Genomic DNA, 22,500 nt, shown 5'->3' on the forward strand with positions numbered 1-22,500 from the left:
CACACACACACTGGTACACACACACACACACACACTGGTACACACACACACACACTGGTACACACACACACACACTGGTACACACACACACACACACACACTGGTACACACACACACACACACACACACACACACACGTACACACGTACACACACAGACACTGGTACACACACACACAGACACTGGTACACACACACACACACACACACACACACACAGACTGGAGTACAGACAGAGGCAGCCACGAGCAGGTGGCTCTCCGCCTCCCCCTGCACCCACCCCCGCGCCCGTCTCCCGCACCTGGGGGGGGGTGGGGGGGATAGGAGCGCCGGGACACAAAGGTAAACTGCCGCCCCCCCTCCCCCGGAGGGCAGCCACAGGCTCCCGGGGCAGAATGGGGGAACACCGCGCAGCCACCACTGCCAGCCCCCGCGCCCATCTCCCGAACCAAGGGGACAGGGGGGGGGGGGGGGAGGGAGCGCCAGGACAGGAGGCAAAGGATAAAAAACCCACCTCCTATCCCCCTGGGCGGGCAGAGGGGGGGAGACACCGCGCAGAAGAGCCAGGAGCCGCGGGCAGAGACACACACCACGTGTGCTCTGCCGCAGGAAGCGGAAGCCCCACGCCCAGGCACCCTTGCCTTCCATTCATTCCGCATGCCGGTCCTTGGTGAAGGATGATGCCGGGGGGCGGGGCTTAATGGCGGGACGCTGGGGATTGGCCAACAAGGTAGGAAACTGCCGGGGGGGCGGGAATTAAAAAAAAAAAAAATACTTACCAGCGGGGCTGCTGCAGTCTCCTCCTCCGCGCCGCCGCAGACTCGCGCACAGCGCACAGTGCACCGCAGCTTACTCGCGCACCGCGGGCGACAAAAAATAAATAAATGGGGACACATTGAGGAAAATCCGGGACATTTCCGGTACACACAGAAAACCGGTACAGCTCCCGAAAAACCGGGACTGTACCGGCAAAAGGGGGACGGGTGGTCACCCTATATATATATATATATATATATATATATATATATATAAGCAAAAAATTGTAGCGCCAAAGTAGTAGTACTATGATATATTGTAGATGAGTGAACTATAGTGACTATTAATATAAATGGAAAGTGTATATAGTGCTGTAAGTGTGTATAGGATAAAGAAATACAAAATCAGATGACATATAAATATTATCTGATAAACTATACTACAACACAACCAAAAAATATATAAGAAAAAGTGCAAAAAGTGCTTAAAAAAGAAAAAATGAATAAATAAAGTCCAACCAGTCCTTCAATAGTTAGTCCATAATGGGGGTTATTGGATGTAGATAAATGGGTCTTCGGCTGCTCTCACACGGGGTTAACCACCTCCACGGATATCTATAAACAGAAAAAGAGAGAGAGCGCACGCCCCATAACATAACACTGTATGTTTATTGTAAAAAGAAGGGAAGGGGGTGGGGGGGGGGGGATAGGAATCGCACTCACAAGATTAAAATGAATAAAAGGCAGTTTGTGAATATATATCACCACCATCCGGTTCTGTACAGTAGAATAGCGTCTCTGTGGACTCCTTCAGGACTGCCAAACGAAATCACCGTAAACCGGATACCAGGGGCGCCGTTTGCCGTCTGTTTGCTGTCCGGAACTCAGCTCTCCACTCCGAATGGCCGCTTGTAATGTTCCCACGCTAGGTTTGGCCTCGTGCGCGTGCGCAGCGTCGTCGTGACGTAATTGCGCTCTCAGTATCCCTGACGCGTTTCGTCACCAACGGGCGACTTTCTCAAAGGGCTGATGGTGTATGGAATAAAGTCCTGCCCCTTTATAGCCAGTCCATTGCTAAGCAACCAGTAACAGGATAATTATTTAACCCGTATCATGCTGATAGGCTGGTATTCATTGAAGCACAAAATCTACATGACTAGCTATATGAAGGCAGAATGAGGACAAATAAATGAGGGAATAGACATATAATACATGAAGGATCTCAAAAACATGATACTTGTACTGTATATATAAAACATACTCAAAGCTCAAATTAACTGTAATTACATATAGCACATTTCTACTAAAAATTCATTATATTACAATTTATAATTTAAAATAGTTTCGATTTGATTTTCTGGACTAGAGGGCTGACATGAAATAAAAATGTGAAAAGAATGAATTAAACCCCTAATATTTATCAATTACTATACTATGAATAGGGAGAGAGAGACAGACAGAATAGGGAGAGACACACAGAATAGGGAGAGAGAGAGTGAGAACTTCCGTTGTCTGCTGTCAGGGCTCAGTATGGCTTCTCCCCACCCCATGCTCCACAGTGACATGTAGGGTCCAGAATGGGGAGAGAGAATGGCAGAATAAGGAGAGAGTGACAGAGAATAGGGAGAGAGACAGACACAGAATAGGGAGAGAGACAGACACAGAATAGGGGAAGAGAGACAGACACGGAATAGGGGGAGAGAGACCGACACAGAATAGGGGAAGAGAGACAGACACGGAATAGGGGGAGAGACACACAGAATGGGGAGACACAGAATGGGGAGAGAGAGACACAGATTGGGGAGAGAGACAAAGATTGGGGAGAGAGACAGAATGAGGAGTGAGAGAGACAGAATGAGGAGTGGGAGAGACAGACTGGGGAGAAAGAGAGACAGAATGGGGGAGAGAGACAGAATGGGGAGAGAGAGAATGGGGGGGGGAGAGACAGAATGGGGGGGGGAGAGAGAGAATGGGGAGAGAGAGAGACAGAATGGGGAGAGAGAGAGACAGAATGGGGAGAGAGAGAGACAGAATGGGGAGAGAGAGAGACAGAATGGGGAGAGAGAGACAGAATGGGGAGAGAGAGAGACAGAATGGGGAGAGAGAGAGAGACACGCAGAATGGGGTAGAGAGACACACAGAATGGGAAGGGGAGAGACACACAGAATGGGAAGGGGAGACACAGAATGGGAAGGAGAGAGACACACAGAACGGGGAGGGGAGAGACGCACAGAACGGGGAGGGGAGAGACGCACAGATCGGGGAGGGGAGAGACGCACAGAACGGGGAGGGGAGAGACGCACAGAACGGGGAGGGGAGAGACGCACAGAACGGGGAGGGGAGAGACGCATAATAGAGAGAGAAGCACAGAATGGATGGAGAGACACACAGAATTTATTTATTTATTTATAAAATGTTTTACCAGGAAGTGATACATTGAGAGTTACCTCCCGTTTTCAAGTATGTCCTGGGCATAGAGTTAAGATGACAAATAATACATGGTTACAAATACAGTTACATAAGTGAACAGGATATACATTATATACAAGACATTGCATGCACAGTTAAAGATCATATATATTATAGGTGTATGTAACAGTTGCAGACCAGATTAAAATGTGAGACGGCTTTAATTTTGAAAGAACTTAAACTGGTGGTGGATGTGAGAGTCTCTAGGAGGTTGTTCCAGTTTTGGGGTGCACGGTAAGAGAAGGAGGAGCAGCTGGATACTTTGTGGAGCCTTGGGACCATGAACATTCTTCTGGAGTCAGATCTCAGACGATAAGTTCTGCATGTGGTAGGGGTGAGGAGCTTGTTCAGATAGATGGGTAGCTTGGCCAGAAAGTATTTGAAGGCAAGACGGGAAAGGTCAGAAACATACAGAATGGGGAGAGACACAGAATGGGGAGAAGGAGAGACAGAATGGGGAGAGAGAGAGACAGAATGTGTAGAGGGAGAGACAGAATGGGGAGAGGGAGATACAGAATGGGGAGAGAGAGAGAGAGAGACAGAATGCGGAGAGAATGAATTCGCAAAGAGCACTTGTCGACCGCACATGCGCAAAGAGAGCTTGTCGACCACGCATGCACGATCGGCACTTCCCGGCTGCTCGTACGCATGCGCTATCGACACTTGCCGGCTGCTCTTGCGAATGCGCGACAGGCAAGCTCCGATTGGACATGAGCAACCGGCAAACGCCATTCGCGCAGTCTGCAAGTGCCAATCACGCAAGCACACTAGCAGCCGGGAAGGGCCAATTGCGCATGCGCGGTCAGCAAGCGTTTTTGCCGGGACAAATCTGGTCACCCTAACTTGGACCGTCCCTAGTAGCCGTTCTGCTTTCTCACTTGCTCTGGTAGAAAGGGAAAATCCCTGGACCCCTTTCGATACGGCACCCAATGATACCATCGAACCACAATTTGAGAAACACTGCGCTGGAGATTAAGATTATACTAAAAAAAAAATGAAGAAAAAGAAGACATGCACAGGGGATAAGATCTGTACGTTACATGAGTTAAACTCATATAGGCTTCTGTAGGGGGGTGACTTTTTGTTGTTGTTGTTGCTTTTTTTAATCACTCTTTATTTTCTCTTAAGTGATCCCAATGGAAGCAAGACCAGGCCTTCCTCATGCCCAAACAAAAGTGAGAACATTGCAGTTGGAAGTAAAACAGGTACATTTTAGCAGTAATACATCATTGAGTTTGTATACTCTCATTGTGAAAGTATTTAAAGGAGCGATTCACCCTAGAACTAACTTAATTCCCGTGACCTGTTTAAGAGATCTCATCTGGGTAATCGTCACCTATACAGTAAGTATTTTAATGTATTTTTTAAAGTTAGACTTGGGAGGGGTTTGATTTCCTCTGTGTTCTCCCTTAGGCTATGGTCCCGCTGCGGCCGGCGGCGCGCGCGGCCGCGGTCCACCAGCTGCTTGCCTCCGGTCTGGATGTCCCCACTGGCTCCTTCCGGCGTGGCTGACTGCGTGCTGTGACGCGTCAGCCAGCCGGAGCTACAAGGAGCTTGTGGTTTCGGCGAGTGCCGCGTCACGTGACACGCAAGGCAGCCAATCCGATTCCCCCCCCTGCTCCGATTCCCCCCTCTGCTCCGATTCCCCCCTCTGCTCCGATCACCCCCCCCCCCTGCTCAGATTTCCCCCCCGGCTTAGATTTTCCCCCCTGCTCTGATTTCCCCACTCTGCTCCGATCCCCCTTCCGATTCCGATTCGTTCTCCGATTCACCCCCCGTGTGTATTTGTGTGTGTGTGCGAGTGCCTGTGTGTGCGAGTGCCTGTGTGTGCGAGTGCCTGAGTGCCTGTGTGCCTGTGTGTGTGAGGGGCTGAAGGGCTGAGGGGCTGAAGGGCTGTGAGGCTGTGGGGCTGCGTGGTGGTCCCGCCCCCTCACGTCATGGCCGCGCCCCCTCACGTCATGGCTACGCCGCCTCACCCCCACCTGTTTTGGACACGCCCCCCCCCCGCGCCGTAAAAAACTCACCGCAGATCGTGGTGCAGTGACTTGCACGCGCCGCCGGCAAGCAAGGCGGCGCGTGCAGCGGGGCCTTAGCCTTATGTGTGATGTCACAATGTGATCAACAAGCGCTTGTACACACAGAGCCTCACCTCCCCTCATCTTTATTGGCTCTCTGATAAGGACAGGGCGGGATCTCAGTACACTTGATTTACAAACACTTCCCCATTCAGAGCCACCTAAGAAATCCACCTGGCCGACGATGTGGGACTGCACCTTTTCAAGTCTGACTTTAAAAAATATTTCTAAATACTTACTGTATAGGTAATCCATGCAGCCGCTTCAAAACAAAACAAAAATTGTGTTGCTGTTCCTTCATTATCACAGTTGGGAGACGGGGTTTGAAGGCACAGTGATAGAGAGAGTACAGATTCTGGCCCCCTGCTTAAAAACAAAATTACTGCCAGCAAGAGTAGGCTTAATTTAAAGGGACAATCCCTCCTAGTACAGAATGTAATAGTGGCACCCCTCCTTCTCCTCCTCTCACCCCCCTCCTCTCACCCCCATCTTTCTCCTCTTCCTCTCACCCCCCTTTTTCTCCTCTTCTTCTCTCACCCCCCTCCTCCTCTTTCACCCGCTTCTCCTCCCCTTCCTCTCTCACCACCTCCTCCTCTCACTTCTGTGGTCTGAGGTGGAGCAGGGCAGCACAGGAGGAGAACGTCAGGCGGGGGTGGGAGGAGAGGATGGAGAACGGCAGGAGCAGATCAGGATGGCCGGGGAGGAGCTGCGCTGTAGCAGTGGCAAATATCGGAAGTCAGTGAAGATTTCCGGGTCGGACCGCAGGGACGTGCTCCTCCCCGCCCACCCTTCTGTACCGCCCTGCTCCGCTCCCGTGGACCTCAGTCCTCTTCTCCCGCTGCCGCCTGACATCCTCCTACTCTCCCGCCGCCACCCGCCTGACAGCCATCCTCCTCCTCTGTCCTCTTCTCCTGCTGCCTCCTGCTGTCCTCCCCTGCTACCGCTGCCGACCCCCAAGATGTGCCGCCCTAGGCAACCGCCTAAGTCGCCTAGTCGTAGCACCGGCTCTGTCTGTATGTGCAGGTGTCCTGGTGGGGCATTGCCAAGCTGCTCGGTGAAAAATCCAGTTACTTTTGGTATCTTTGTAGAAGCACGAGTGAAGTTCTTATTGTACCATAGTCTGCAGTATTGTTTTGCTAATATTTCTGCAGGATATCCTGCTTCAAGAAAATACTTATTTGGTTTGTTGTACAGCCATCACATTTCTCAGTGTATGTGAGAACAAACACATAAGATACACATTTGTTGAACATACTATAGCTCTATTATTCAATGTATTTTGTTTTGTTGCTTTGTATTCTTTTTTTCCCATGAACTTTTTAGCCCTTTTTGGGAGCCTTGGTGCTACAGTGTGATAATTTCCCCTTCCACGACACATTTTTTATTTTTGTTAATGAAAACTATGTATATTTCATTTTACATGCTTACATAAAGACCACTCTTACCACACAGACCTACAATATTATGTATTACAGAATCAACCTGCAGCAACCTACTTACTGAACATTAAATGCAAGTTCATAATTTATGAATCATGTCCAAATAAAGGTGAAGCCCCAACCTGCTGCTGCCCTACACTGTCCTTTAAAGCCCCTGTGCCTGCTGATCTGGCCGTCCCTTTCCTGGCCGCCGCTCACTCTATTTTCCTCTGCCGACGGGGGGAGGACTTTCCCCGCTAACGCGAGCCGGGCAAATACCCATTGTTCCTTTGGGTTGGTTCCCTTTATCCGCGGACTGACATACATAAAGATGTCGATTGCCGCCCTGTTCACCCCCACGTACCTGCTTGTCAGTGTGCTTTGGTTTTTGGGACCTGCTGCCTTTTCCTTGTCTGGAGGCCCACCAAAAATGCAACCTTCTGGTTGGCTGCACATTTGAACACCTCCCTTCCTATTGGCCAAAGTTAAAAATCTCTTTAACCATCTGTTTTCCAACTCTGCGTTGCTTAGACTCTGTATGTCAGGCCCGATTGGATCAGCACCCATGACCTCTGATATTCAGGGCAGCAGCTTCAGTAGTGAGCTAAACAAGCTCCTAGATAATTCTTCTGCAACAGCATACTTTTAAACTCTACTTCTCACTGCTCACGCCTGCTGCCAATCAGCCTCATGGACACACCCGCTGACTTCTTTTATAAGCTGATCACTTCCACTTCCTGGTAGCCAGATTAATGTGCATTTACCTTTGCATCCAGCCTTGCTATTAGAACATTTATCCATCTGACTTGCCTGCTGCCCAATCTTCTGCCTGTCTGGCAACACCCTTGACCTCTACCTGCCCTGACCCAGGCCTGCATGAATACGTTGCTGCTTTCTGGCTGCCCTGACCCATCCTGTTTTTGTATTACCCTGCCTGCTTTCTGTCCTGACCTCAGATTCCCTGACCTTTGTTTCTGACTCTTGTACTGCATTTATTTGTCGACCCTACCCTTTACCAACTCTGAGGCGCTCAGCCCATACACTCTGAGCTTCGTCCAGTTCTGCCTGCTCCAGCTATAGGGATCAACTTCTTGTCGTGGAGCCCACCTTCATCAGTTCCTCACTGTGTAGCACTGTATACGTGCTGCTCCTTTGGCATGCTGCCAGCTGACTTGTTTGGGGGGAAGCAACTTATCATTGTCACAAGTCTTACCTTGGAACGTCATTCCTCAAACAGTGGACCTGGAACCCTACTCTATCACCTGCAATTAAGCTCTGTTGAAAGGACTTGGTTGCAGGACTTGGTCATGAGTGGCTGGCCCCGAGAACAGAGGAGTCCTTCTGTGAAATGCCTGATGGACTGTGCAACGACTACAAAGAAGTGAAGAAGGTTATGTTGAATGGTTACGCCATCACACCCGAGACTTACGCAAGTTTAGGAAACCCGCAGTGGGACCCCTACAACCGCTTTTCTGAATTTGTGACCAAGCTGCGGTTCCAACACTAAAGGTTGATTATCAGTAACAAAATACATACCCTTATGGGCTACTAGTATCTGCCCACCATGTACCTCAACAGAGGGTATTGGAAAATACCCCTGAGTCCTGCGACCCATGAACAGTCGGCCTTCATTACCTCATTCAGCCTTTACGATTTTACGGTCATGCTGTTTGGCATAGTGCAGCTGCCGCGTTCCAGTGGCTGGTTACTCACCTGGACAAACTAGGGATATGCTAGGGTGTACTTAGATCATTTCAAAATTTTTAGACAGATTTGGAACGGACACAGAGACATTAGACCAGAGTCAGATGGAGATGGAGGAGGTTCAGTATCTAGGCACCTGAACCCAGAACCTGCCAATATAGAGACGATCCTGAAGTAGGAAGTTTGTACTCCAGTACAGTAGTACAGCCAAACCTATGATGGACCTGACTAAGAAATGGCTTGCTTGCACGGTAAACTGGTTACCTTATTGCAAGGTTTCCTTTAAAACCCTGAAAGTTGCACTGGCAAGCATCCCTGTGCTAGCTGCCCCAGAGTACTCTATGTAGTCCAGACCGACGCCTCAACCTGTACTGAGTCAAGTGAAGGGGAAGGGGGAGGAGCACCCCATCATCTGCCTCAGGCAACCAAATCAGAGCGCAAACTTGTTGGGGTATAAGTGAAAAAATAAAAGAACTATATAGTTAGTCATTTTATCTGTAGTTTAGGGAAAAATATCCAATTTTGCACCCGGATATGGTAGGATAAAATTGTGCTCTTCTCATATTCCATTGCTCTTCAGTGACTTGCAGGAAACTAATGAAAGAAAGACATAGCATAGGGTGCTTACTTGAAGAATTTATAAATCTTTTATGTATAGAGGAAGGAAAGTGTCCCAGTAACAGCCGTGAGCTGCAGTCTTCAAAATAGGCTGATCAGCAAGTATTGAAAGCGTCGATAGTCCAGACCTTATACGTACCACAAACAGCTGATCTCCATGTCTTATAGACAGTCCCTGCACCGAACAATATGGCATAAACCAGTGGGCTTCCGGAGGAGCAGGATAAAGCAACATCCCAACGCGTTTCCATGCACTGATGCGACTTTCTCAAGGGTTATATATATATATATCACACACACATCTACATGAAGGAGTTTCTGGAAGTGGCAGTGAGTAATAGCACTGTCTTTGAAAACAACGGCAAAGGGGACTATACATTCTGGAATTTCCCCCCCCTCCCCCCTTTGAGTAGCTGAGAAAGGTGAAAAAAGGGTCAGAATTCAGTCTAAGATCGTTACTAAAATTAAAAGATATCTTAGATCTGATCCACAGGAATGCAGAACTCATATTTCTAACCAACACGTTCAGCAATTTCCATTGAGTCCAAAGATTCTGGACTGGTTAAGCTGCATATATGAGATATCCATTTGTCCATCAAAGATGGACCTGGGTGTATTAAAGTGAATATGTAGACCAGGGGAGCGCAATCTTTTTTTCCCTGCCATCTGTCCCCCTCTCCTCGCGCCCCCCCTGCTTACCTTGATTCAGACGTCCTGGCGTCATGAAGTCACGTTGCCACGGCAATGCGACGTCACGTGACCCCGCAGCGTCATTTGACCAGGAGCGTCTGAAACAAGGTTAGTAGAAGTTTACAGAGGCCCTGCAGCTCCTCCGGCATTAATTTAAATGTATTCCGGAAGCGTGCGGGGGCCTCTAATCCCCGCGCACCCGCAGTGAGTCTCGCACCCCCACTTTGCGCACCGCTGATGTAGACATACATTTTGATCAGCTGAACCCATTTGTTACGGGCAATGGTGGATTTCCCATTAGGCCCAGGTCTTGGGTGCCAAAAATGTCTGCCCCCATATACTTTTGCCGCGCTCTCGGGCCTGATGGGAAAGCACTTAGCGTTTGCGGCTGCCTCCTTACCTGCTGCCCTCCTCCTTCTGAACCGCAGCGTCAAATGACGCCGTGGACGTCACCAACGTGTTGTCACGCGGCACCTCGTTGCCATAGCATCGCAGCGTCAGATGACGTCATGATGTTGTGTTACCGTGACAATGCAACGTTGTGCGACATCACGTTGGTGACATCCGTGCCGTCATTTGACGCTGCGGTTCAGAAGGAGGAGAGGGGCGGCAGCAAGGAGGCGGCCGCAACAACTAAGTGCCTAGGGGCTGCGGGTTTTCAAATCCGCACTGGTTACGGGTCACAATATTGTACATATTATGGGGATAAAGTTATGAGAGTTTTTTTATACTCAGACATTTTTTAAATCAAAAGAAAAAACTTCTCTCCACAGGCCTTAAAAATTTCATTAGAGTTATGAGGGGGGGCGGGGGAAAAGGGGTTAAGGACACGCCCAGAAGGTGGGCTTATTCAGTTTCAATGTAGGGGCTTTAGGATAAAAACCACGCATTTGAGATATGAATTTAGAATTCAACCAAGTGAGTGTCAATGCTATGACACATGAATTCTCATATTTTAAACTCAAGACCCTTTGAAAAATGTAATATGTGTGGTAATGTATGTTAGGAATTTCTATTTGTTTATCCCAATATTTTAATTAAACGGTTTGCATATATGTTGTACTGCATGTTTCTTGTAATATTATGTTTCAGTAACTAAGCATTGTACTACTTTTGTATATTAAATCTAACATTTAATAAGTATTGGTTTGAGCTCTAATTTTACTTTACACGCTTTAAAGAGAGTAACTGCATTTTCGGACACATTTTGCCACAATACATTTTTGTGTGCTAATTAACAAGTTTTCTTGGTAAACCGGGACCAAAAATTCTGCAAGTAGAACTTGATACTATTTATGGTGGTGGCAGCAATTTAATGTGATATTTGTGTCGAATTGAGGGGCGATATTACTCATTTGAGGGACCTTGCAGGGGAGAAAAGTGGCTAGATAGCGGTGTGTATTAACCCTTATCACATACACAAATCACATGCTCACAGGTGTGGCATTCGTGACACTGAGCTAGTACTCCTCCAGTGGTATTAATCTGTAGTCACTCCGCTTCAAGTGCATGTGTCTCTGCTCTGCTATATGCACAAGGCATGATGATAGTATGTCATGAGGCTGCTTTCGTAACATTGGTGCACATTTTTTTTAGCGGCAGAGATATGAAACTTTGAAAATTTCCCAACTTTATACTGTAGAGAAAGCACTTTTATAGAAACACTAGCTGATATACCTGGCGTTACCCAGGATTTAATTTTCCCGCTCACCCTCTCTCTCCGCTCCCCCCCCTTCACAGCTGCGTTCTCCCCCCACCTGGCGTTCACATGTCTGATCCCCCCCCCTCCCCCCCATTTCACAGCTCGGGCCCCCTACCCTTCACAGCTCCATTCCCCCCCCCCCCTTCACAACCCACAGACAAACAATTTTTCAGTTTTATATATATAAGATAGCATTTGACAGCAGATAAGAGCTACTTGGCCCACCTTGCCTGCCCACTTTCTTGTCTGCTGTAAAACCTCACACTCTGTTAGATCCTTGGCTTTCTGTCCTATTTAATAATAGCTTTTTATCTACTCAAATGATGTTTGCATTCCCTTACTGTATTAACACCTACCATGTCTGTTGGGAGGCTATTCCTCACATCTACACTGGCGACACACTTTATTCGAGCTCGGCTAGTCCCACGAATTCGGGTATACCCGGGTGTATTGAGGTTTGTGACTGTTTTCTGCCCGAGTGCATTGGGTTATTTTCCAGGCAGGGATTGAAGCATGTTATTCCCGCTGGCTGCAATACTGCACAGTATATATATATATACTGCATTACAATTCATGAATTTATGCCATCTGGTAGACACGCGAAGCATTGCAGCCTATTAAATCCTAATCATTATCATTTAACAGATCAGCCGCCCGTCAGCCAGGCATGAACCCAGGCTGGGAAGGCAAACGCAACGGGGCTTGTCAGAGGTGAGAAGCGGCGCATTCCAGGTATCTGCCAGGTACATACTGGGTATTTGCTCGAATAAAGTGTGTCGCAGCAGTACCACCCTTTCCGTGAAGTAGTGCTTACTCACATTTCCCCTTTGCCTCCCACCCTCCAGCTTCAGAGAATTACCTCTTGTTTTCTTTGGAATATGCTACCCTCAGTATGAGTTTCTATCATATCCCACTTCCCCCTTTTATCCTCTAAGAATAACACTTGCTAAATAAATACACTGGTACTTACTTTATTTACTTTTAGTGCAACTGCTGCTTCCACTCTTCTTAGCTTGAACATCCTCTTCTCTCCTGCTTCTCCCCCCATGCTCCCCTCTTCGCCTTCTGCTCCCCCCATGCTCTTGTCCCCAGCTTCTCCCCACATGCTCTTCTCTCCAGCCTTTCCCCCACATGCTCTTCTCTCCAGCCTTTCCCCACATGCTTCACTCCTCACCAGGTTCTCCCCCACACGCTCCACTCCTCACAAGCTTCACCGACTCTGCTTTCAACCCCCATCCCACCTGTGTTTTAACACCCCACTCTTACCCTAAATAGCAGTGTCCGCGCTGACTATTGAGGAGCAGGAAGAACTGCCGCTCCAAGCAGGACCTCTGGCCAGACAAAAAGTGCTCAGGCATTATGTTTGACACCCCTGCTTAGCCATTTTGTTTACTCTGCCTGGAGTGTCAACCCCGTTACAGATCTTTGTGTCTTCTGCAAAAAGGCATACTTTCCCGTCCAAACCATTTGTTATGTCACTAATAAATATATTAAAGAGCATCAGTACGGATCCCTGATGTATACCACTGGTTATAGTACCTTCCTCTCTTCTGAATGTACTCCCTTTACCACCACTCTGTCGCCTGTCCTTCAACCAATGTCTTATCCATTCTACCACCTTAGATTCCAATCCCAAGCATTGCAACTTGTTTATCAGTCTTATATGTGAGACAGTGTCAAAGGCCTTACTAAAATCTAGGTAAGCTACATCTACTGCTCCACTCTCGCTCTATTACCATAGTCATCCAGTAGTAAAAAAAAAAACTTAGATTTGTTTGACCTGATCTCCCCTCCAGTAAACCCATGCTGCCTGGGATCTTGTAGGTTGTTGGACTTTAAATAGAATTGCTGACTATCTTTCAGCAATGTTTCCATTCATTTCTTCACGACTGACGTCATACTCACTGGCCTGTAGTTACCTGCCCCTTCCCTACTTTCACATTTGTGAAGTGGAGCTACGCTTGCTCTTCTCCAGTCATCTGGAACTACACCTGTTAATAGTGACTGATTAAATAGATCTATTAATGATGTTGCTAGCACACCCCTAAGCTCTTTTAATATCCCTGGATGTACTGTATCCCATCTGGCCTCGTTGACTTGTCCACTTTCTGTTTGGAAAGTTCCAGTAGGACTTTCTCCTCTGTGAATGGAGTTGTGTCCAACTCCTTTCCGTTTATATCGCCATTTCCCAAATGTGGTCTTTTGACCACAACTTTCATGAAAATGTTATTGTGTTTTGCAACACTTGTAAAGCAATGAGTGAGCCTACCTGCATAAACAATTCAAGAAGGGCACATTTTTCCACGTTGAGATTGACAATAATGCTTCACTTCAGGCCATGCATACTTTTGTTTACATCTCTGCTCTTCAGTAATGAAGAGGGATGTCACCAACAGAAATCTACTCCAAGACGTCGTATGTCTATATTATTTATGCCTCCTTATTACTTAAGCATATTTTCGCACCTATTATGGCGACGTCACATGACGCCAATACGTCATGACGCTGCGTCATATGAGGAGGAGATGCCGCGCTGGACAAGGTAAGAAGAAGCCCCGCAAAAGCCCCTGCACCGAGCCCCGCAAAGGTCCCAGCCGGCCCTGATGAGGATAGTAAGTTAGCAGTGTCCTAGTAGACTATTTGTTCAGTATTGCACGTTTTCTTTGTAGAAATGTGATGGACAGTATTGCTTGCAAAGAACCAGGCAATGTGTATGTATGTAAGAGTGTTTGAGGGAGAGAGACTTTAGGCTGCTGCAGTGTTGCTAAGGCTCTTGTACCGTTCTGCTAAAAACAGCAGCCAATCACCGAAGGCTGGGTAGTTAATGTAAATGTAGTTTTTTTTGTGTGTGACCAGTCTAAAGAGTAGTGTTGTGCAGCAAGTACACCACGGAGACCGCAATCTTCTAGGCTCATTTGTTTTATGTTTCCTGTTCATTATCTGAAACCCGAAGTGATAGATGCAAAACCACTTGTCTCATGGTTATTCACATGGTAAAAAAAAAATTAAAAAGAGAGAGAGAGAAAACATACACGTCTTGTTTTTTTGACAAAACTAGATCATGAGCAATAAAACATTTAACAGTGTGCAATATAGAATGTAAATTACATGACTGAAATATAAGGGCTATAATAACAATGATGTTGCTTTGGTATAGCACCTAGGAGCTTTAAATGATCACATGGTGAAACTGCATAGGTATTCATACAGTGACACCTGGGAGGCTCCTGGCTGCTCACTTTTGTGCTCGTCTGAACAGCATGGGTGGGCAAGTTACTGCACAGTAGGCTCTTGTGGCAACTGCGGCCTTTATAAAAATGTAATTTTTTTTTTCAACTTAAGTTTTATTTAAGAACGTACATGGTTTACAAACATGGTATACAGTTGTAACACGGGAACAACCTCCCGTTGGTAAAAAAATCAACCACATATAGGTACTTACAGTTACAGACATACGGGGCAAACAGACAGACATACATACATCACAGCCCCCATGGGGAAAGGGTGGAGGGGTGTTGAAGGGGGGGGAGGGGTCCTCCTGTCATGGTTCCGCTTATTGCTTTGCGCCTGCTGGCTCTCTGCGTCCGGGGAGACCGAGTGCTCTCCTCGTGTCACCTATGGCCTGCTGGAAAGTCTGTATCTATCTCTGTCTAGGGGTCTCTAGTCTGTCCAAATAGTCCGTTTCGTCCCAGCGTAGCGTCGTCAAGTGAGAACGCACTTTCCTCTATTAATGCCATATCGTGGCCGTTTCTACCCCCGGTATGTCTGTCTGGGCCAACCATGGCAGCCAGACTTCTAGAAAATGTGTACCTGTGTCATTGACCAAACTCGTCAATTTCTCCATCTGGCAAACCGACCAAATCCTATTTCGAATCTTAGCAATTAGTGGAATTTCATTTTGTTTCCATCGTGCTGCGATCTGCCCCCGTACCGCCATCGCAAAGTGCGACACTAATTTATTTTCACCTTTGGAGAGGCCTTGTTGTGGCCTGTTGAGGAGGAACAGCCACGGGTCTAGTGGGATGTGTATATCTAAAATCTTATTCAACCAATCTTTAATCGAGTCCCAGACCGGGGCGATCTTGGGGCAAGACCACAGCATGTGCAACAGGTCTGCTTGCTGTCCGCATTGTCTTGGACACAATGGGGAGTAACTGGGCAGAAATTTAGCTAGTTTTGTGGGGGTGTGGTACCATCTCATCATAACTTTATATGCGTTCTCCCTTAAGGTCATACATAAAGAGCTTTTGGAGGTTGCCATCACAATCTTTGTCCACTCCTCTAGATCTAATACTTCCCCGAAATCGGACTCCCATTTAGTCATATATCCTGTTTTTTCCGTCACTGTCGCGCTAGAACCGGTTACCTCTTTGTACATCTGCGATGTGAGTCCCTTAGTGGATGTCCCTGATCGACAGAGCTTTTCGAAATTCGTTAATTGGGTGTGGGGCTGAGTTGCCTGATAGAATGCTCTGATCTGGAGGTATCTAAAAAACTCGGCATTGGGGACGTTTTTGCTGGATTTAAGTAGATCAAATGTTTGTATGCCTCGCCTACCCTCCAGATCTACTAACCTATTAATATTTTTGTGTTTCCAGATAGTGAAGTCCGCGTTGTTCCGGCCCGGAGCAAACATTGGATTACCCCACAGAGGGGTCATACCTGAAGATTTGAGGGTCAATTTGCATTTGAGCCTGGTGGCCTCCCATACTGAAAGCGAGTTGGTCATTGAGGATAACGACATTTTGGTGCCTAACCGCACCTTTTTGGGAAGCCAAATTAGATGTTCCAGCTCTAAAGGGGAGCATAGGTCTTTTTCTAAAGCGACCCATCTTTTTGAATCTGTGTTAGTGGGCCATTGCACAATTTGGCATAATTGAGCCGCCTTGTAGTAAGACAACAAGCAAGGTACCGCTAGCCCTCCTGCACCTGTTTGTTTATGCATTATCTGCTTGCCTTCCCGCGCTCTCTTTCCACCCCAGATAAATTTATCTATCTCAGATTGAAGCGATAGGGAATCCTTCAATCTTAGTGGCACCGGCAGGGTCTGATGGAGATACAGAAGGCGTGGGAGCAGATTCATTTTAATGCAGTGGATCTTCCCTATCCAAGAAATTTTGTGAGTGGCCCATCTCCTAATGTCCCCTCTCAGGGTATGCATCAATTTGGGGTAATTTGTTTGGTACAACAGATGTCTTAGTAACATTAACGCCTAGATATTTAATTTGCTTCTGTTGCCAATTGAAGTTGAAGTTTATGGTGATCAACTTCTCTAAATGTTTGGGTAGATTTATATTCAAAGCGTCTGATTTAGACTGATTAATTTTGAATCCAGAGATCCGGTTGAATATTCCCAGCAAGTCGAATACTGCACCGACACACTTTATTCGAGCAAATACCCAGTATGTACCTGGCAGATACCTGGAATGCGCCGCTCCTCACCTCTGACAAGCCCCGTTGCGTTTGCCTTCCCAGCCTGGGTTCATGCCTGGCTGACGGGCGGCTGATCTGTTAAATGATAATGATTAGGATTTAATAGGCTGCAATGCTTCGCGTGTCTACCAGATGGCATAAATTCATGAATTGTAATGCAGTATATATATATATACTGTGCAGTATTGCAGCCAGCGGGAATAAAATGCTTCAATCCCTGCCTGGAAAATACCTCAATGCACTCGGGCAGAAAACAGTCACAAACCTCAATACACCCGGGTATACCCGAATTCGTGGGACTAGCCGAGCTCGAATAAAGTGTGTCGCCAGTGTAAGTTCGGTAGAGAGGTAAGGGGTTTAGATATTGTCAGGAATACATCATCCGCATACAGTGCCACCTTATGCGACTGGCTTCCGATGTCAATACCCGTGATGTCTTTGCTGTCACGTATCTGAGCAGCCAATGGCTCCATACACAGTGCAAAGAGAAGGGGGGAGAGCGGGCATCCCTGCCTCGTTCCGCTCTTAATTTGAAAGGGATCTGAAGCAAATCCCTGGTGGGTAACCCTAGCCGACGGAGTTGAATATAGAGCGAATGTAGCCTTTATCAACTTTTCGCCCAGCCCGAATGCTCCAAGTGTGGCCTCCAAGTAAGGCCAGTCTATCCTGTCGAACGCTTTTTCTGCGTTCAGACTGAGCGCCATAACTGGTATCGATCTTGAATTGCCTATTTCTCACAGATCAATGATTCGTCAAGTATTATCAGATGACTGACGACCCGGGATAAACCCGACTTAATCTGGGTGCACCAGTCTGGGTAGGATGAGACCCAATCTGTTGGCCAGTAATTTAGCGTAAATTTTTAAGTACGAATTAATCAGGGATATTGGTCTGTAGCTTCTACGGTCCTGGGGGTCCTTACCCTGCTTGTGTATTACAGAGATGGACGCTTGGAGCATGTGCTGGGGAAAGGGGGTACCACCTAGTACTTGGTTGAACATGCGGAGGATACATGGGGTCAGCTGTTTCCTAATTTTTTTGTGGTAGAGATTTGAGAATCGTCGGGACCCGGGGCTTTAGAGGGTTTCAGGTTTTTGATAACCTCAGTTATTTCCTCCGTTGTGAAGTCACTACCCATTACCTCTCTGTCTATCTCACTCAGACTCGGTAGGTTCGAGCCCTTTAAGGAATCCTTCAGGGCCTTCGTCGTCCTGGAGGATCGGGTCACCTTTCCCCCGTCGTACAATTTTTCATAAAAGTTCTTAAACTCCCCTACAATATTTTTAGGGTTGGCCGAGGTCTCACCCGATTCTAGGCGCAAGGCCTGGATGTTGTAATTTTTAGATTTTGGGATTGATCAAGTTGGCCAGCAAGTTGTCTGGCTTGTTTGCTTTCTCAAAGAATCTTCTCTTTGACCAACTTAACGATTTCTCAGCATGGGAGGTAAGGAGTAGGTTCAGCTTAATCTGGGCATCCCTGATTTGTTGGAGGGTGGCCGAATTTGGGGAACTCTTATGTTTGTCCCATAAGTTCTTTAGTTTCCTTTGTCCCTTTATAATTTTTGCGTTGCTCTCTCTTTTTTTCTTGGCTGCTAAACTGATTAATATCCCTCTTAATGTTGCTTTATGCGCCTCCCAGAGGGTTATATGGGAGCGAACGCTTCCTTCATTTTCTCTAAAGAAGTGTTTGATTTCCTCTCCAATCTGCTCCATCAGTTCGGGGATGTTTAATAGGGATTCATTCAGTTTCCAATTTGTCCAACCCTATCTGTGCGCACCGTAGCTCTATGGGTGCATGATCCAACCACGAAATATCGTGGATCCCAGAGTGGGCGATCTTTGGGACCAGTCTGCTAGAGACAAAGAAGTAGTTGATTCTGCTGAATGAATCGTGTGGGTGCGAATAAAAAGTGTAGTTTTTATCTAACGGGTGTGACTCCCTCCAGACATCGACCAACTGCAAGTCCCTTAGCCCTTGTTCCAGAGCCGTAGGTCTAGACGTTGTTCTAGGCCTGGGGGGTCCTGATCTGTCTAGGGCTGCGTTCAGCACTGTGTTGAAGTCACCTCCTACTATCAGGGCACCTTTACTGTGTTATTGAATGGTTTTGAATATTGTTGTGAAAAAGGCAGAGACGTGTCCATTTGACGCATATATTGTGGCAATCATTATTGGTACTGATTTATGGACCCCGTGAGCATAAGAAACCTGCCCTCTTTGTCTTTTTTCACAGCGTCCACCACCAGCCCCACTCTTGTTGTGTATCAATATTGCAACTCCACATTTCTTCTCTTTTGCAGAGGACAGAAACACGTGTTTGAATTGTTTATCAAAGTATTTTGGGAAGCTGGTGGTGCTAAAATGTGTTTCCTGAATTAACACAATATCGGCCCCCTTTCTCTTGTACTCAGTGAGTGCTACCTTCCTCTTGCAGGGACAGTTCAGCCCTTTGGCATTATGTGAGATAAAGGTCAGAGCCAAGTTGTAAGTGTATTCTCACCTCTCTTCAGTCTCTGTACCCCTGAAGTGCACAGCAGTTTGCCCAGATTCAGCGTTGCACCACCTAGGCAGGAGGAGGGATGGGATGGGGAGATACAAAGGGAACATGGGACACATAAGGAAAACAGAACATCGTGGGAGAGGTGCCTGTGGTCCATGACCACTGCCCCTCCCTTGCATTTGGGTTGTGGGAATCAAGCGGGGCCCCCACTGAAACTCCTCCCTCAATCTGGGTTGCTCCACTCCTCCCTCTCCCAAGGCCTTTCTCGAGATCCTGGGCATCTGCCCCGATCCGAGTCCAGAAACACATGACAAGAGCCAGACCCCAGTCCCGGACGGCGTCTGTTTGACAATATCTTATTTCCTAAAGCACTAATTCTTTCTTAAATCTAGGAACACCAAAAGAAAAAAACCCTGTTAACTGGAACCTAGGGAATAACTGTTGGGAGAGGAGTCCCCCCTCTCTCAGTTGTCTTATTTATGTTTATCTCCATTCTTCCCCCTGCCCCTCCCTTAGCCCCTATAATCCATACCCTCAAAAACCCTCCCTCTGTAACTATGTATATTGTAATGCATATTATGTATATTATTACCTCTTTACTATGCACCCTGCACCCTTCTGCTCCTCCTTTTTTTTTTTTACCCTTGCGCCGTAGGCCTTCTGCTCTAGATGTTATCCTCCCTCCCCTGAATCTTATCCTCCTTCAAATCCTATGGTTCTTCCATCTTACCCCTGGCCTCCCTATCTGAGATCCCCCTCCGATCCTGGGGGTGTCTATATGTGCCCTCTCCCCCCTTTCTGTCAAATAGATAGGCCACCGTGCTTCTTCTCTCTTATTCCCCCCCCTCTTCTTTATCTTTTCCTCCCCCTCCCCCCTTTTTTTTAACTTTTCTTTCCCCCCCCCCCTTTTTCAATTGTACATTATTCCTAACGCGATCCGCTTATAACGCAATGTGATTCTTTGAACCTCAAGCACAGCGTTATAAGGGGGTGAGCTGTACCTACATATAAAAGTATTTTTATTATAGAAATTATAGTGGCAGTTATTTTTGCAAAACTACAGAATAGTTTTCACGTAATCTCATTTACCGATACCATATTTAAACTTGGTTCCCGAAAAAGCAGTGAAAATGCCTTCACTCCTACCAGGAAGTCTAGCAGAATGTGGGGCAGCCGCAGCTTCATGTTGAATTGTATATGTTAGATCACTTTCACAAATCTAAACTGCAGCTAACGCAAACACGGCGCTCACTAACATTCAGGGGCAAACTTGTTTCGAAATGCAGACCCACTGATCATATGAATGGTTATTGACGATTAATAATGCGTTTTACACTTTAGTGAATGTACTGTAGATTAATTGTAGTAAGTGATAAACCTTTTATAGGACTGACGAAAGAGTTCTTCGTAGATGAAATGAAAGTGTACAGAGCTTTTAAAATCCCTTAGCTTTGTCTTCAATTGTATGCCAGAAAAAGAGAGGTTTTGAAAGCCCTGTACATTTGAAAGCCCTGTACACTTTATTTAATACATGAAACTTAGAAACACAATTTGATGGCAGATAATCACTTGGCCTATCGTGTCTGCCCATTTTGCTATCCGCTGTAGCACCTCTGACCCTATTTGATCCTTGATATTCCTTTGTATTTAGAAAAGCCAATGTTGATACCAAGTACTGTCTGTTTGAAATCCCTTACTGTAATGGCCCCTACCTCCTCTGTTTGTTTCCCTCCTGCACTGTACTTTGCTGGAAACCCTTTATGTATTTGAACGTTTCAATCATGTCCCCCTTCCCTCTCCTCTGCTCTTAGCTGTAAATACCAAGGTTCTTTGGTCTTTCCTGATAAGTTTTAGGCTGTTGATAATGCCACTAAAAGTCTAACAAATCTGCATTTCTTGAGAGCCAATACAGCTTAGAACGTTGAAGCATACTTTAGTAAATAGAGCCTAATTTCACTGGACCGTTATATTGTAGACTTCCATTATGTAGAAATAGGAAGACGTTGGATTTGGTGGTGGTTGCAACCAGAACTTTAAATTCCCCTTTCGTTGAAGTCCTATAGAGTATGTGCATTTGGATGCTAGGTGTTTATTTGTGGTATTTGTAGAGGGCAAGGTCAGACATGCAGCAACTTGCCTAAAACTCACAGTTATTAATAACATCTTTAATTTGAAATGATTAAGCTTAATTTTACTGCAGCATGCACCCAGGAACCATCTTGTACCTGTGCTCATTATAGACAGAAGCATTGCTTTAGGGCAGGGTATGACTCGGTTAATTGCCCAATGATAATGGCCCACATTGCAGACATGCGGTATCACTGGGCCGGTGAATCAGACTGTTGCAAAGCACAGACAGACGGGATTTGCGCAACTAAATAATGTTAGTGTTTTGTCACATACAACCACAGCTAGATGTGCAAATTCAGTTCTTCAAAAATGGAAGGAATCATTTTACTGACAAATATTTTCTGATAAGGTTTACATTTTGTAATCAAAAGACAAGTTTAGAACAATATTTATACAAAACTAAAAAAAAAAAAAAAAAAACAGGCAGCCATGGAAACTACTTCTTTAGTGCACAATTCAAATGAAAATATGAAAATAAGCCCATTTACTTGCCCATTACGCCTCATCAAAGGGTTTTCTGTGAAACGGCACATTCTTTCAGATCTGTTTGCATAGGAAGAACGTAAGCAAAATAACAGTAGAAGTGGATGGTCCATAAAGGTGCCGTATGACCTAGCACTACTTATCATATATGGTGCTTTGTCTTGCACGTTATATTAACAGCGCCTACAGTATGTGAGGTGATTTTACGGTTGAAGGGTTGTGTGTCACATTATATATTTTTTTGTTCAGTTTGTTTCATGCATATTGGTTGTTTCTTCTAAAGGCTGCGAACTTGAATCAACATTAAATGACACCGAGACAGAGGAGGAGACACACTTTTGGAATGTGAAGATTTGTCCAGTTCTGCAGGGTTTGGAGACTGCCCACAAAGGTAGGTGTTCAACTTTTCTCCCAGGATATTGCTCCTGGTAAAAGGAAGGGTTCACAGTGTAGTGTAGGACCTGCATTATTGGTTATACCTTGACATTTCGTATGCAGGCTTATAACGCTTTGGCCAAAGGGTTTAA

The 22,500-nt window shown here is 46.3% G+C and overlaps 1 protein-coding gene across 2 annotated transcripts in view; it reads left to right on the top strand.

Moving 5' to 3' along the window:
- The window catches only part of ARMC2 (armadillo repeat containing 2), a 148,691-nt gene that overhangs the window by 51,554 nt on the left and 74,637 nt on the right, over nucleotides 1–22,500 (top strand). For both annotated transcript variants that reach the window (XM_075597579.1, XM_075597580.1), the window contains exons 6-7: nucleotides 4,352–4,428; nucleotides 22,257–22,364. In XM_075597579.1, coding sequence (XP_075453694.1) covers nucleotides 4,352–4,428; nucleotides 22,257–22,364 — 185 coding nt within the window. The remainder of the gene's footprint in view (nucleotides 1–4,351; nucleotides 4,429–22,256; nucleotides 22,365–22,500) is intronic.

The sequence above is a fragment of the Ascaphus truei genome, chromosome 4 (genome assembly GCF_040206685.1).
Source record: "Ascaphus truei isolate aAscTru1 chromosome 4, aAscTru1.hap1, whole genome shotgun sequence".
Lineage (NCBI taxonomy): Eukaryota > Metazoa > Chordata > Amphibia > Anura > Ascaphidae > Ascaphus > Ascaphus truei.